Genomic DNA, 14,742 nt, shown 5'->3' on the forward strand with positions numbered 1-14,742 from the left:
TTCACAAAATCTCTGCCCAGGAGACATTATTATCCTTGTTGTGAAAATCAGCTAAGGTCAAAGAAATGTTGTGACCTGCCCAAAGTCCCATAGCAGTTGGGTGGCAGAGTCAGGGCTAGAACCCACATCTGCTTGACTATGAAACCTCTGAGTTGAATCTGCAGTGGTCAGCGCTGTAGGTGCGGGGACAGGCTGAGTGCTGCAGGCTGGGGGAACTCCATGAGAGTGTCTGGCTTGGGTTCAGTGACCCACCCGGCCCTGCAGGGGCTCACCTGGACCGCCTGGTGCCCCTGGTGGAGGATTTCTGCAACCTGGATGATGATGAGCTCCGGGAGTCCTGCCTCCAGGCTTTTGAGGCCTTCTTGAGGAAGTATGTATGGTGGGATTGCCTGGGGACTCCTTTGGGAAGTTGGTGGGGATGCTGGCCTCAAAGCAGTAAAATTTCAGGACTCCCGTTGGGCCCTACCCCCTACTCCCATCCTGACTGGATTCAGCAAAGCATTCCTCATCCTACCCCACAGGTGCCCCAAGGAAATGGGCCCTCACGTGCCCAACGTGACCAGCCTCTGCCTCCAGTACATAAAACATGACCCCAACTACAACTACGACAGTGATGAGGATGAGGAGCAGATGGAGACAGAGGATAGTGAATTCAGTGAGCAAGGTTGGTGGATAGCCCGTCGTTGGGGTTGGAGGGTGGAGGTGAACACAGCCTTCTTGGGATCCCCCAGCCAAAGACAGTGGTCACATTTGGTGCCCCTGTCCTGATGCCAGCTCTTCCTCAAGCTCCAGTCCCACCTGCTGTGACTGCATAGAGCACAGTAATGATAGTAGTCATTGCTGTCATTTATTGAGCATTTGCTGGTTGTGTTCCTCACAAAAACCCCAGAAAAACAGATATTATTACCCCATGTTGCAGACAAGGACATATACTCAGAAGAGAGTGGCCTGAGATAACACAACTAGGAGTTGGCATAGCTGGGCCTTGGAGCCAGGTTTGTCAGACTCCCCCACCTCTGCACTGCCACTGTGTACCCTTTTATGAATGGCTTTCGGGAGATAATGTCTTTAACCCAGCAGAGGAAAGCCCTGATGGTGGAATGGCAGGCACTGGCAGGGGAGTGAGGTGTCTCAATTGGGGGTGGACTTGATAGCTTCTTTCCTCCTATGCCTGTGGTCCTGTCTGTCATTCAGACAGATTTCCAGGGCAGACATGCTGCTAGGCCTGAAGGCAGGGCATAGATGGAGACGATGGATTTAGAGCCTGATGGGGTACTTGGAACAAGATGGGATGGTAAATGAGATTGGACAGGCATGTGGGGGCCTTGAATGCCAAGCCAGGGAGGTGGGACACTTGTCAGTAATAGGGAGCTAAAGATGTGTGTTCATGGGTGGCCTGCTGTGGGGGTGACAGTGGTCCATCAGAGGGGATGGCTGCTGAGCTACCCGGTGGCCGTGGCCCACCGTGGCTGCCCAGACACCACCCTGTGGGTCCAAGTGGTCCACAGAGTGGTATGGGCAAGGCCATGCTGGCTCTGAGCCTTTGCCTCGGGGCACTCCCAGGCAAGACTGTCCTCCTCTGAGCCTCCTGAGTGCCTCCGCAGGTGATAGGGCTGGGCCTCGTGGGCCTGAATCTCAGCTCTGCTGTTCCTCGCTTTGTGCCCTGAGAGTCTCACCCACTCTGAGCCTTAGTCTTGTCATCTGTAAAATGGGGCTTGGCAGTACCTTCACTTCTGAGGTGATGGTAAAGACTGCATGAGCCCTTGACTTTCAGGGAGATTGTGGGGTAGAAAGCCACACAAACCCAGCATTTCCTCTTTATTAGTCCTGCCTGGAAGCCTTTGGAATCGGGACCCTTGAGAGGCAGAGATCAGGCAAGAGAAGAGGCCAAAGGGAGGCTCTGTCCCTTCTCCCTTCTGGAGTCCCAGTAAACGAAACATCACATAGCGAAACCTGATGCCAAAAGATGAGTTTTGTGCCCCAAATTGATTCTCCAAGTCTACATGACGACTTGGAAGTCTGTTTTTTCCCTGGTACAGTCCAGACAATTAAGGGTCTGCAGGCAGGGAGGACTCTAGTTTAACTCCAAGTATTTCCTTAACTTGGAGCAATCCACTTCCTCTCTCTAAACCCCAATTTGCTCACCTCTATAATGGGGAAATAATCCCTGTCTCAAAAGGTCATCATGAAGCTAAAATAAGATTATGGGTTTGACACACTTAGCCCCATCTGTAGCACACAGTAGATACCTGTTAAAAGGTAGGGAACGTTCCCCATAGGGTATCTATAAAAGCTGATCAGCAAAAGGTGAAGCACAGTGCCCGGCTCCCTCTCCTCCCCATCCCTTCTCCCCCGAGCCGCAGACCTGTCCTGGGAGATGAGGGTTCCCCGTGTATCTTGTTCCTGCCCCAGAGAGTGAGGATGAGTACAGCGATGATGATGACATGAGCTGGAAGGTGCGCCGGGCAGCTGCCAAGTGCATCGCAGCCTTGATCAGCTCGCGGCCTGACCTGCTGCCTGATTTCCACTGCACCCTGGCACCTGTGCTCATCCGCCGCTTCAGAGAACGCGAGGAGAATGTCAAGGCTGATGTCTTCACCGCTTACATCGTGCTGCTGCGGCAAACGCAGCCCCCAAAGGGATGGCTGGAGGCCATGGAGGAACCCACCCAGACCGGCAGCAACCTCCACATGCTACGTGGACAGGTAGGCGTGCCTTCACCTCCACCCCTTACCCCCAATTTGCCCACCCAGCCACTCACTGTTAGTGTCCCTGGACTTGGAAACTCACCTGGGGAGAACATCCAGCTGTGGAAGGGAAGGGAAGGGGTCCCCGGGGTGGGGGGCAGGAGCCAGCCAGGCTTCTGGAGTGTGGTAGTGACAGCCAACCTGCCTGGGTGACCTTGAGCAAGTTGCTTGGTGTCTCTGTACCTGTAAAATGGATGCGGGAAATTTGCCTACCCTCCAAGGGTCTGTGTGCAGTCACCAAAAGCCTGGCACAGAGTGAGGGATGAGTGCTTGGGAGATACCTTGATGCCGACATCCTCCCTGGGGATGTGTCTGGCAAAGCCTCCTGGTAGTGGGCAGCCTGGGAGGTTTCTTTGGTGGTCCCTGACCTTGACTTCCCCCTCCTGTCCACAGGTGCCCCTTGTGGTCAAGGCCCTGCAGCGGCAGCTTAAAGATCGGAGCATCAGAGCGCGCCAGGGATGCTTCAGCCTCCTCACCGAGCTGGCAGGCGTCCTCCCCGGCAGCCTGGCTGAGCACATGCCTGTGCTGGTATCAGGTAGGCTGGAGTGCAACCAGGTATCTGCTGTTCTGGGCCACTTCCAGAACCCAGACCCCACCCCTGAGTTGAGCCTCCAATTTCTGAGAGAGTCTGGGACCCAGTCCCAGGCTCAGTCCCTGGTCAAGAGTCTCCAGTGGCCTCCCACTACCAGTAGTGAGAACAAGGCTGGTTCCAATGAGTTCCCTGGACATGTTTCCCTCAACCCTGGCCACTGGTCAGCGCTGACTTCTTGGAAACTTCTGCAGAAGAGTTTAGGTGCTTCAGTCCAGCTCAGGCACCTGTAGGTATCCCCGCCTTGCTTCCAGGGAGGGCCGCGTTGCATCAGAGGCGGTGGCCTCATAACCCTTGTACTCACCCTACAGGCATCATCTTCTCGCTGGCCGACCGCTCCAGCTCCTCCACCATCCGGATGGATGCCCTGGCCTTTCTGCAGGGGCTGCTGGGCACTGAACCAGCTGAGGCCTTCCACCCACACTTGCCCACCCTCCTGCCACCTGTGATGGCCTGTGTGGCTGACCCTTTCTATAAGATTGCAGCTGAGGCCCTGGTGGTGTTACAGGAGCTGGTGCAGGCCCTGTGGCCGCTGGACAGGCCTCGGATACTGGATCCTGAGCCGTATGTTGGAGAGATGTCTGCGGTTACCCTGGCGCGACTCCGTGCCACTGACCTGGACCAGGAGGTGAAGGAGCGGGCCATTTCCTGCATGGGCCACCTTGTAGGCCACCTGGGTGACCGGCTTGGGGATGACCTGGAGCCCATATTACTGCTCCTCCTGGACCGCCTGCGGAATGAGATCACCCGGCTGCCTGCCGTCAAGGCGCTTACGCTGGTGGCTGTGTCCCCGCTGAAGCTTGATCTACAGCCCATCCTGGCCGAGGCACTGCCCATTCTGGCCTCATTCCTGCGGAAGAATCAGCGGGCTTTGCGACTGGCCACACTGGCAGCCCTGGATGCCCTGGCCCAGAGCCAGGGCCTCAGCCTCCCACCGTCTGCCGTGCAGGCTGTGCTGGCTGAGCTGCCTGCCCTGGTCAACGAGAGTGACATGCACGTGGCCCAGCTGGCTGTGGACTTCCTTGCCACAGTGACCCAGGCCCAGCCAGCCTCTTTGGTAGAGGTCAGTGGCCCTGTGCTCTCAGAGCTGCTGCGGCTGCTGCGTTCACCCCTGTTGCCAGCCGGGGTTCTGGCAGCCGCTGAAGGCTTCCTGCAGGCCCTGGTGGGGACCCGTCCCCCATGTGTGGACTATGCTAAACTCATCAGCCTGCTCACTGCTCCTGTTTATGAGCAGGCTGTGGATGGTGGGCCTGGCCTGCACAAGCAGGTGTTCCACTCATTGGCCCGGTGTGTGGCAGCCCTCTCAGCTGCCTGTCCCCAAGAGGCGGCAAGCACAGCCAACCGTCTGGTCTGCGATGCCAGGTCACCCCACTCCAGCACGGGGGTCAAAGTCCTGGCATTCCTGTCGCTGGCTGAGGTGGGTCAGGTGGCTGGGCCAGGCCCCCAGCGGGAGCTGAAGGCAGTGCTCCTGGAAGCCTTGGGGTCACCCAGTGAGGATGTGAGGGCTGCAGCCTCGTATGCACTGGGCCGTGTGGGTGCTGGCAGCCTGCCCGACTTCCTGCCCTTCCTGCTGGAGCAGATTGAGGCTGAGCCCCGACGACAGTACCTGCTGCTGCACTCACTTAGGGAGGCCCTGGGGGCCGCCCAGCCTGACAGCCTGAAGCCCTACGCTGAGGACATCTGGGCCCTGCTGTTCCGGCGCTGCGAGGGCGCCGAGGAGGGCACCCGGGGGGTGGTGGCCGAGTGCATTGGGAAGCTGGTCCTTGTGAACCCTTCATTCCTTCTGCCCCGCTTCCGGAAGCAGCTTGCTGCAGGTAGGCACACAGGTGTGGGCAAGGCAACCCAGCGCGGAGGTGGGCAGTTTGTCACTGAGCATCCGAGCAGCTGGGGCAGAGTGAGCTATTTCAAGTCATTGGGTACAAGAATCGTGGTATCTATGCGACAGAGGCAAGGAAGCTACAGAGGAACACACAGTGATACCTGAGACTTAAAGGCTCCCTTCTATGGGACTGTGGGATAGAAGGGACAGAGTCCTTGATAGGTCCCTACAACAAATACACTTAAAAATCTCATGATGTTGGCTAGGCATGGTGGCACATGTCTGTAATCCCAGCACTTTGGGAGGCTAAGGTGGGTGGATCACTTTGAGCCTAGGAGTTTGAGACCAGCCTGGGTAACATGATGAGACCCCGCCTCTACAAAAAAAAAAAAAAAAAAAACATGATGCCAACTTCATAATCCTCGATGTGGACAGTAGCTTAGTGCTCCACACAGAGGTCAACAAAAACAGTTTTCTGAGTAGCCATAGACTGCAACCTGCAGAGGGTCAGCTCTTTTCAGCTAGCCTGAGCCATGAGCAGATGTCAGTATGGACTGGGACAGGCTGACATGCCCCTGAGGCTTGGGGAGGGCTGGGCAGGAACCAGGAGGGGCAGGCGTTTTGGTTTGTCATGTTTTGGCATACCAGGTATCTTAGCTTCAGGAGGTAGAAGGCAGGCAGGTGGGGTCGTGGGGCTCCTAGGAAAGGGAGAGTCCCCAGAATGAAAGGCCAGTGGGCTTCAAGCTGGCCAGCTGGCCCCTTACGGAACCAGTGGGTGCTCTGGTTGACAGAACGCAGGTACAGTGTTTGGTACACTGTGTGGTACCTACAGTAATTAATACTGAGTAAGTTGAGAGCTGCTGCTGTTACTAGGTATGTTAGTGATTTCAGTTAAGGCCTTCTTGGGTTGCTGGGTTCATAAGAAGCAGTTGTCTGGCCTCATGACTAGATGGAAGAACATTGTCAAGGACACTGTCTGTTACATCACACAAAGAACCTTGACAGACGAGAGTCTTAAGATGCAGAGGAGCCCTGCTTTGCCTAAACACCTATTTGTTTCTGTCCCACGTATTCTGTTGAACTAGCCACCTGGTCACATTTCCTTTTTACCACCAACTGCTGGGAAGCTTAGAGCCAGATGAGTGTCCTGCTTCTAGTAGGTTCCTGGAACTTCCTAACTGATGCTCTCTGTACGTCTTCCTTCTAGTCTCCTTCTCACCTCCCTGCCTTCAGTCGTCCTTGGCCTTGTTCTTGTTTTCAGTTCACTTAATCTTACTCTCTTGTGCCTGTCTTCATCAGCCACCCTAAATCTTCCTGGGAGCCAGTCAGGCTGGCAAGAGAAAGAGGTAAAAGCTAAAAGTCTGAGTTCAGTAACTCTTCTATTCATTCATGCCTTAGCACCAATTGGTAAACTTTTCCTCGAGGCTGAATGTAAAGCCTGTGTGGTGGAAGCACCGTAGCCCACTCGCTGCAGTGTGCTGGGGGTTGGGCGGGGGGCAAGAGGGGCAAGCCACTGAGGAGAGATTCAGGCAGGTGGAGCATCCACCCATTTGTTTCTTTCTTTAAGGGAATGTCCTCCCCCTCTTTATTCGGCTTCTCTACTCAGAAAGCAAGCAGCAGAGCACAAGTAAGCGAGCTCTCCGTGACCGAGCCTGGAGATGATCCGAGTTCTGTTAGGCCCCCCTGACCACCAGCCAGAATGCAGGCCCAGGAGGAAGGGCCCAGCCAGGAATTCTGGATCTGCTGTGTGGCCTTAGACACGAACTTATCCTCTCTGAGTCTCTTTTCTCGTGTGTCAAAGAGATGATTTTTATTGGTGATTTTAATACTATTTTATCATTATTAATTAATAGGATCACTGTTAGGACTAATTGAGATAACATGTCTGAAAAATCCCAAGGCCTGAGGGAAGGTCTTTGTCGGAGCAGTTCCTGTCTTGGTTATCGGTTCCCTGTTTGCAACCTGTGGTGTGGTTACCTAAGCACTGTCAGTCCTACTGTTTCAGCTACAGCATGAAGGATTGAGGGGAGATTCAAGGCTGCCAAGGGAAATGGTAGAATCCACTTTCTCAGAGATGGGGAGGGGGTACAGTTCTGTCTTCCAGGGAAGCAAGGGGAGGAGCCTCTGCACCTTCTGACCTGTAAGCATCCAGGTTTGGCCCCTGCCCCTTACTAACTCACCTCCACCTCTTCTTGTTCTGCAGGTCGGCCACACACCCGGAGCACCGTCATCACAGCGGTCAAGTTCCTCATCTCGGACCAGCCCCATCCCATTGACCCCCTCCTGAAGAGCTTCATCGGTGAGCACCTCCCTCCTGCCTCCCCTACCTTGTTCAGTGCCCCCACCCAGTCCTTAAGCTTGGGCTGATATTTCCTACGCAATAGCCAAGGGCAGTGGGAGACCTGGGAGGCATGCCCATGATGGGCAGCAGGGCCTGGCCCTCCAGTTAAAAGGCCTGGGTTCACATCCCTGCCTCCCTACTGCCACTAAATCATGGGTGGGCCTGGCATGTCCATCACACCTCTAAGCCTTGCTTTCCTCATCTGTCAAATGAACGTGAGAAACTCTTATTATCTGCATCTTCTAGAGTTGTCCTGGAGGCCCATGGGCAACTGAGGGAGAAGATGCTTCATAAACATATAGACTCTTGGGAATGGAAAACCACCAGCCTCTCACATACCTTAGCTTTTATGGGCCCTAAAGTGGGGCAGGGAAGAGTGCTCCCCCCGCCACCCTGCCCACTAGATCGCCCTCTGTCTGAGGGGTCTTCTGGCCTGAGGATCCCAAGCAGCCTTCACTGTGAGGAGAGGAACTGAGACCTCCCAACACTTTGGGAGGCCAAGGCAGGTGGATCACCTGAGATCAGGAGTTCAAGACCAGCCTGGCCAACATGGTGAAACCCCGTCTCTACTAAAAATACAAAAATGAGCCAGGCGTAATGGCGGGCACCTATAATCCCAGCTACTCTGGAGGCTGAGGCAGGAGAATCACTTGAACCCAGGAGGCAAAGGTTGCAGTGAGCGGAGATTGTACCACTGCACTCCAGCCTGGGTGACAGAGCAAGACTCTGTCTCAAAAAAAAAAAGAAAAAAAAAAAATTAGGCATGGTGGCAGTGGGAGACTGCCACCCACTAAAGAAAAAAAAAAAAAAAGTGTTGATCCTCATCTGCCAGGGGCCTGTTGTGTGAGACCAAGGGGTCAGCAGATGTGACCACGTTCTACACTGGAGAACATGTGCAGAAGTTCTAGCAATGTCATCGGCAGCAACTTTGTCCCTTGCCCTAGTGCGGTGGGCACGTGCCCCACCCCCCGCCTGATTTCCTCCATCGTGACGGAGCTGCCCTTGGTGAGCACCACCAGCGATTTCACCTGGGGTTCCTGTTTGCTTTAGAACATTTGAACTGTTTTTGAGCTCTCACTGTGTGTCAGGCACCACATCAGACCCTTTAATATACCTCATCACAGTGGTGCTCACAGCTCCCTCCGTGGTGTGTAGGACTGGCCCCATTTTACATGTGAGGAAACTAACTCAGAGCGGGGATGTGAACTCGGGTCTTGCCAGTTCCCCACAGCTGTGTTCTCACCGAGAATGGGGAACCTGGGAGCTAATGCGGCACCATTGAAAGGGGCCCAGAAGAGGCTTCTGGCTCTGAGCTTGCATCCTGTTCTGCTGGGAGCCTTCCTGCCCTTCCCAGTGCATCACATCAGGGGCACGTGGAGGTGGCTTGTCTCCTGACTGGCGATGGTAACTTTGATCACCCAGTTCAGATGGATACCGCCAGGGTTTCTCTCTACTCTAAAGTTTCTCTTTTTTCCTTTGGAATGAATATGAATTCTTGAGTATATAAAATAAGTATTTTATGTAAACATCCTTGTTCTCATCAATTTTTTTGCCCACTAGGTTTAGCATCCACGGTTGTTTCTTGCCTGAGTCAATGATTACTGTGATATTTGCCAAATGGTGACTTTCTAGTTCCATTATTCTTTCCATAGTTATAGGTTTGCATTCTACTGTCTGGAAGAACCTTTTCTTCTCTTGCATTTATTTATTTATTTATTCATCAATTTATTTGTCATTAGAGACTCATGGCTTCTTCCTACTTCATTCTGTGGGTTATAACCTATTACTGTCTTTAATTTTGATGCTCAAGATTGTCTCAGATTTGGCCATTGGGAGCGCTTCAAGCTGGTTCCTATTTTCTATTGACATGTTTCCTTTTTTTTTTTTTTGAGAGACAGAGTCTCAGTCTGTCACTCAAGCTGGAAGGCAATGGCACAGGCATACCTTACTGCAACCCTTGCCTCTCAGGCTCAAGAAATCCTCCCACTTGAGCCTCCCTAGTAACTGCGACTACAGATGTGCGCCAGCCACCACGCCTGTCTACTTTAAAAATTTTTTTTTATAGAAACAGCATTTTGCTATGTTGCCCAGGCTGGTCTTGAACTCCTAGGCTTAAGTGATCCACTCACCTTGGCCTCCCAAAGTGCTGGGATTCCAGACGTGAGCCCCCATGCCCAGCCTCCATCATTCTTTTAAGTGTATCCTTGCTTTTGGCACGATGAGATGCTCCAGATTCATCGCAAACCTTTTCTGCACCAGTCCTGGAATCAGCCATTTCTCCAAGGAGTCCTGATTCCTTTTAGTGGAGAATGGTATTTAGAATCCAAGATCTGGACACTAGATGTGCCTATTGCTATTGGGGCCTCATTGCTTCTAGGCCCTCTCAGCAGACGGAACTAGGAAATGCATGTCTATATGCAGAGACAAACATGCACGTGCATATCTGTGCTTCCAGATGCACATTCATCCACATCTTTTTGTCCCTCCTTCTTTCCCTCCCTGCCTCTCTTTCTGTCCCTCTTTCTCCTCCCTCTCTTCTACCTACCTACCCACCTATCTTGAAAATCTTGAGTTCATAGCTGCTTCCTATTGTAGTCTAGCCCCCTTTCCATATCTGTAACTCCTTTCTCTTACAGTAAGAAACCCAGCTCCCATTATCTACAAGATATTTATTTTCTTAATCCTGAAATACACAGAAAGTAGTCTGAGAATTGCTGACTCTTCTCTGTGGAAATTAATATTCATGGGTAGTTTTTTTGTCTTCCGCTAGAGGACAGCTAGTCAAAATACTCAAAGTGGCTTGGTTTGTTTTCTCCTTCATAACCTGGGTGGTTACGTGGATCATTTTAAATACAGTTTTGTTTGTTTGTTTGTTTTTGAGGATGGGTACGGTGGTTCACTCCTGTAATCCCAGCACTTTGGGAGGCTGAGGCGGGAGGATCACCTGAGGTCAGGAGTTAGAGACCAGCCTGGCAAAACCCCATCTCTACCAAAAAATATAAAAATTAGCTGGGTATAGGCCAGGCATGGTGGCTCATGCCTGTAATCCCAGCACTTTGGGAGGCCAAGGCGGGTGGATCACGAGGTCAGGAGATTGAGACCATCCTGGCTAACATGGTGAAACCCTGTCTCTACTAAAAATACAAAAAATTAGCCGGGGTGGTGGTGGGCACCTGTAGTCCCTCCCAGCTACTCAGGAGGCTGAGGCAGGAGAATGGCGTGAACCTGGGAGGCGGAGCTTACCTGGGAGGCGAAGCTTACAGTGAGCTGAGATCGCGCCACTGCACTCTAGCCTGGGCGACAGAGCGAGACTCTGTCTCAACAACAACAACAACAAAAAAAACCTGAGTGTGGTGGCACACGCCTGTAATCCCAGCTACCTGGGAGGTTGAGGCATGAGAATTGCTTGAACCTGGGAGATGGAGGTTGCAGTGAGCCTAGATCGTGCCACTGTACTCCCTCCTGGGCAACAGAACGAGACTGTCTTTTTGACTCAAACAAATAAATAAATAAATAAATAGTTTTTTGCGTTTTGGTTTTATATTTAGGGATTCCCCCATCCTTGATTTTCTTTATTAAATATATAAAACATTAACAATTCTAAAATGTTTCAACTATAATGGCTGGGCATAGTGGCTCATGCCTGTAATCCTAGCACTTTGGGAGGCTGAGGCAGGAGGATCACTTGAGTCCAGGAGTTTGAGACCAGCCTGGGCAACATAGTGAGACCCCCCTATCTCTAAAAAAATTTTTTTTTCCAAACCAACATGGCACATGCATACCTATGTAACAAACCTGCATGTTGTGCACATGTACCCTAGAACTTAAAGTATAATAATAATAAAATTTTTTTTAAGTTTAAACTCTATATCATAGTCCCTTTTCTGCTACTATAGCAGAATACTACAGATTGGGTAATTTATAAAGAAGAGAAATTTATTCCTCACAGTTGTGGAGACTGAGAGGTCCAAGAACATGGCGCCAGCATCTGGTGAGGGCCATCCCATGGTGGAAGGGAGGGCAGAAGTGAGTATGGGAGACAGAGAGATGAGATGGGGGCTGAGCTTTTCCTTTAACAGGAGCTCCCTCCCATGAAAACTGACCCACTCCTGTAGTGACGGTATTAATCCATGCCTCAGGGCTTCACCCTCACGACCTAATCACTTCTCAATACTATTACCATGGCAATTAAGTTTCAACATGAGTTTTGGTGGGGACATTCAAATCATAGCACTGTACAAGTCTGGGCGCAGCAGCTCGTGCCTGTAATCTCAGCAATTTGGGTGGCCAGGGTGGGCGGATCACTTGAGGTAAGGAGTTCGAGACCAGCCTGGCCAACATGGTGAAACCCCGTCTCTACTAAAAATACAAAAATTAGCTGGGCATGGTGGTGTGTGCCTGTAATCCCAGGTACTTGGCAGGCTGAGGCGGGAGAATCACATGAACCTGAGAGGTGGAGGTTGCGGTGAACCGAGATCACACCACTGCACTCCAGCCTGGGCAACAGAGTGAGACTCTGTCTCAACAACAAAACAAAAAGATAGCACTGTGCAAAAAGGAGTATCCTGAGAAGTGCTGGTGACTTGACCGCTCTGATCTTTAAGAACCTCGCCTGTGATACCAAGTTAACATTCACAGAGTTCATGCTCTGTGCCAGGCACTCTGCTATGTGCCTTCCATGCATTACCACATTAAAAAATTTTTCTTTTTTTTTTTCCAAGATAATGCTGAGGCACCACATTTTAAATTGTAAACACAGTCCTATAGCATAGGTTCTCTTATGACTCCCATTTTACAGATGAGGACATTGAGGCTCTCCAAGGCCCCACAGTTAATTAGTAGAGCTGGAATGGAAGCCAGGTCAGCCTCGAGCCCACATTCTTATCTGGTCTTTGAAGGGTTGTTTGTGCCTGGCACAAAATACATGTTCACCACTCCCAGCTTACCCCCATTCAGCCAGTTCTGCACATGCACAGTAACCAGATGGCCAGGGCGGTGAGGGCGGTGACTGTGCTGTGGCTATGCATCCCCCGCACCCCTCATGTTCTTCTGCCAGGAGAGTTCATGGAGAGCCTGCAGGACCCAGATCTGAACGTGCGCCGTGCGACTCTGGCTTTCTTCAACTCAGCTGTGCACAACAAGCCCTCGCTAGTCCGGGACCTGCTGGATGACATCCTGCCCCTCCTCTACCAGGAGACAAAGATCCGCCGGGACCTCATCCGAGAGGTGTGGAGCAGAGCTGGGGACCCTGGGGAAGCTGGGGGTGATGCCACCTCTCATGCCTCATTGATAGGGCATTATTATCTCATCAGAGTAGGTGCTGGGGCCACATGCCTTGGGTCAAGTCCTGCCCTGACTCCCAGCTATGTGACCCCAGCCAGGGCAACCTGATCCTCTCTGAGCCTCAGTTTCTCTTCGTGAGCACATGAGGGTGCTAACTGTGTCTGTGTCGTAGGGTTGCTGCAACAATTCGGTGAGCGAGGTCCTGTAAGTGTTTAGAACCACCACAGGCACACAACCAGCACCCAGTAAACGTTGACATTTGGCAGGTGTTCACTGAACATCTGCGCTGAGCCCAAGTGCCAGGACTCAGGGTTGAACCTGATTTGGTTTCTGCCACCAAGGAGCTCATCATGGCCCCCTAAAGGAGAGAGATGCCCACTCTGCTGATTACAGACAGCCCCCTCCTTACAATGGTTCAACTTTACAATGGTGCAAAAGCAGTAGCGTTCAGCAGGCTCCTCACCTTATGATGGGATTGCCTCTGGAAACCAACTTATGATGGACCTATTGTGACATAATCCCATCATACACCAAGAATGCATTTAACTTAGAGCCCACCTGGTAAAGTAAGGATTCAAGGGGCAAAGGTTAAAGGTGATTTAATAAGTTTCAGCTGTGGAATACTAGCAGCATTGAGGCCCTTTAAGCTGGGCTTTGAAGGGTGAAAAGGTGTTTACCATTAAAACAGGGGTTCATGGTTGAAAGCTTCAGAAAGACCTGGGTGTCTTTTTTGTTGTTTTTTTGAGACAGGGTCTTGCTGTGTCACCTAGGCTGGAGTGCAATGGCACAGTCACAGCTCACTGCAGCCTCAACCTCCTGGGCCCAAGCGATCCTCCCACCTCAGCCTCCTGAGTAGCTGGGACTACAGGCGTGTACCACCACACCTAGCTAATTTTTTGTATTTTTTTGTAGAGATGGGGTTTCACCATGTTGCCCAGACTGGTCTCAAAATTCCTCCTGCCTCAGCCTCCCAAAGTGCTGGGAGGACAGCCATCATGCCCAGCCTACCTGGGTTTTAAATTCCAGTTCAGCCACTTACAAGCAGTGTATCCTTAACCTGTCCAACCCAGTTAATTAACCTGCCCAATGCAGTTTCCTCGTCTGTTAAATGAGATCAATAATATTTCTTTTTGAGATGGAGTCTCGCTCTGTCACCCAGGCTGGAGTGCAGTGGTGCGATCTCAGGTCACTGCAACCTCCGCCTCCCTGGTTCAAGAGATTCTCCTGCCTCAGCCACCTGAGTAGCTGGGACTACAGGCATGTGCCACCACACCCGGCTAATTTTTTGTATTTTTAGTGGAGATGAGGTTTCACTATGTTAGCCAGGATGGCTTCAATCTCTTGACCTCGTGATCCACCTGCCTTGGCCTCCCAAAATGCTGGGATTACAGGCGTGAGCCACCGTACCCAGCCAGTAACATTTACTTCTGATGGTATTTGTGATACTTGAATGAAACGTCATCCATCAAGCACTCAGTACAGTGCCTGCCGCTCAGACAGTGCCTGCTCAGTAGATTATAAGAATAATTGTTCTTATTGCCACTATTATCACCTAGGGGAAAGGATGCTGCAGGCTGAGCAAAGGTATGGAGACTTGAGAGTGTAAGGCATGATTTGGGGCTGGCGTGCAGTGTGGAATAGAGATGTGGGGTTTATAGCAGAAACTACAAGAGGTGTCCTTACACCCTGGGGCCATATCCCCAACCTTCATCTCTCCTGCAGGTGGAAATGGGTCCCTTTAAACATACAGTGGACGATGGGCTGGACGTGCGGAAGGCGGCCTTTGAGTGCATGTATTCACTGCTTGAGAGCTGCCTGGGCCAGCTGGATATCTGTGAGTTCCTGAACCATGTGGAGGACGGGCTGAAGGACCACTACGACATCCGGGTAAGACCAAGCCCCTGCCAGATCTATGTGCCCCTGTACCAAGTGATAGTCAGGCACCACTGGGGCCATGCTTGTT

The 14,742-nt window shown here is 51.9% G+C and overlaps 1 protein-coding gene across 2 annotated transcripts in view; it reads left to right on the forward strand.

Moving 5' to 3' along the window:
* The window catches only part of CAND2 (cullin-associated and neddylation-dissociated 2 (putative)), a 38,406-nt gene that overhangs the window by 16,264 nt on the left and 7,400 nt on the right, over nt 1–14,742 (forward strand). The window contains exons 6-13 of one of the 2 annotated variants that reach the window (XM_011983610.1): nt 265–370; nt 522–664; nt 2,413–2,705; nt 3,141–3,282; nt 3,648–5,150; nt 7,359–7,454; nt 12,553–12,722; nt 14,502–14,666. In XM_011983610.1, the coding sequence (XP_011839000.1) occupies nt 265–370; nt 522–664; nt 2,413–2,705; nt 3,141–3,282; nt 3,648–5,150; nt 7,359–7,454; nt 12,553–12,722; nt 14,502–14,666 (2,618 nt within the window). The remainder of the gene's footprint in view (nt 1–264; nt 371–521; nt 665–2,412; nt 2,706–3,140; nt 3,283–3,647; nt 5,151–7,358; nt 7,455–12,552; nt 12,723–14,501; nt 14,667–14,742) is intronic. The other variant, XM_011983611.1, reaches the window with a different exon arrangement.

Source organism: Mandrillus leucophaeus, unplaced genomic scaffold, assembly GCF_000951045.1.
Source record: "Mandrillus leucophaeus isolate KB7577 unplaced genomic scaffold, Mleu.le_1.0 Scaffold252, whole genome shotgun sequence".
Classification (NCBI taxonomy): domain Eukaryota; kingdom Metazoa; phylum Chordata; class Mammalia; order Primates; family Cercopithecidae; genus Mandrillus; species Mandrillus leucophaeus.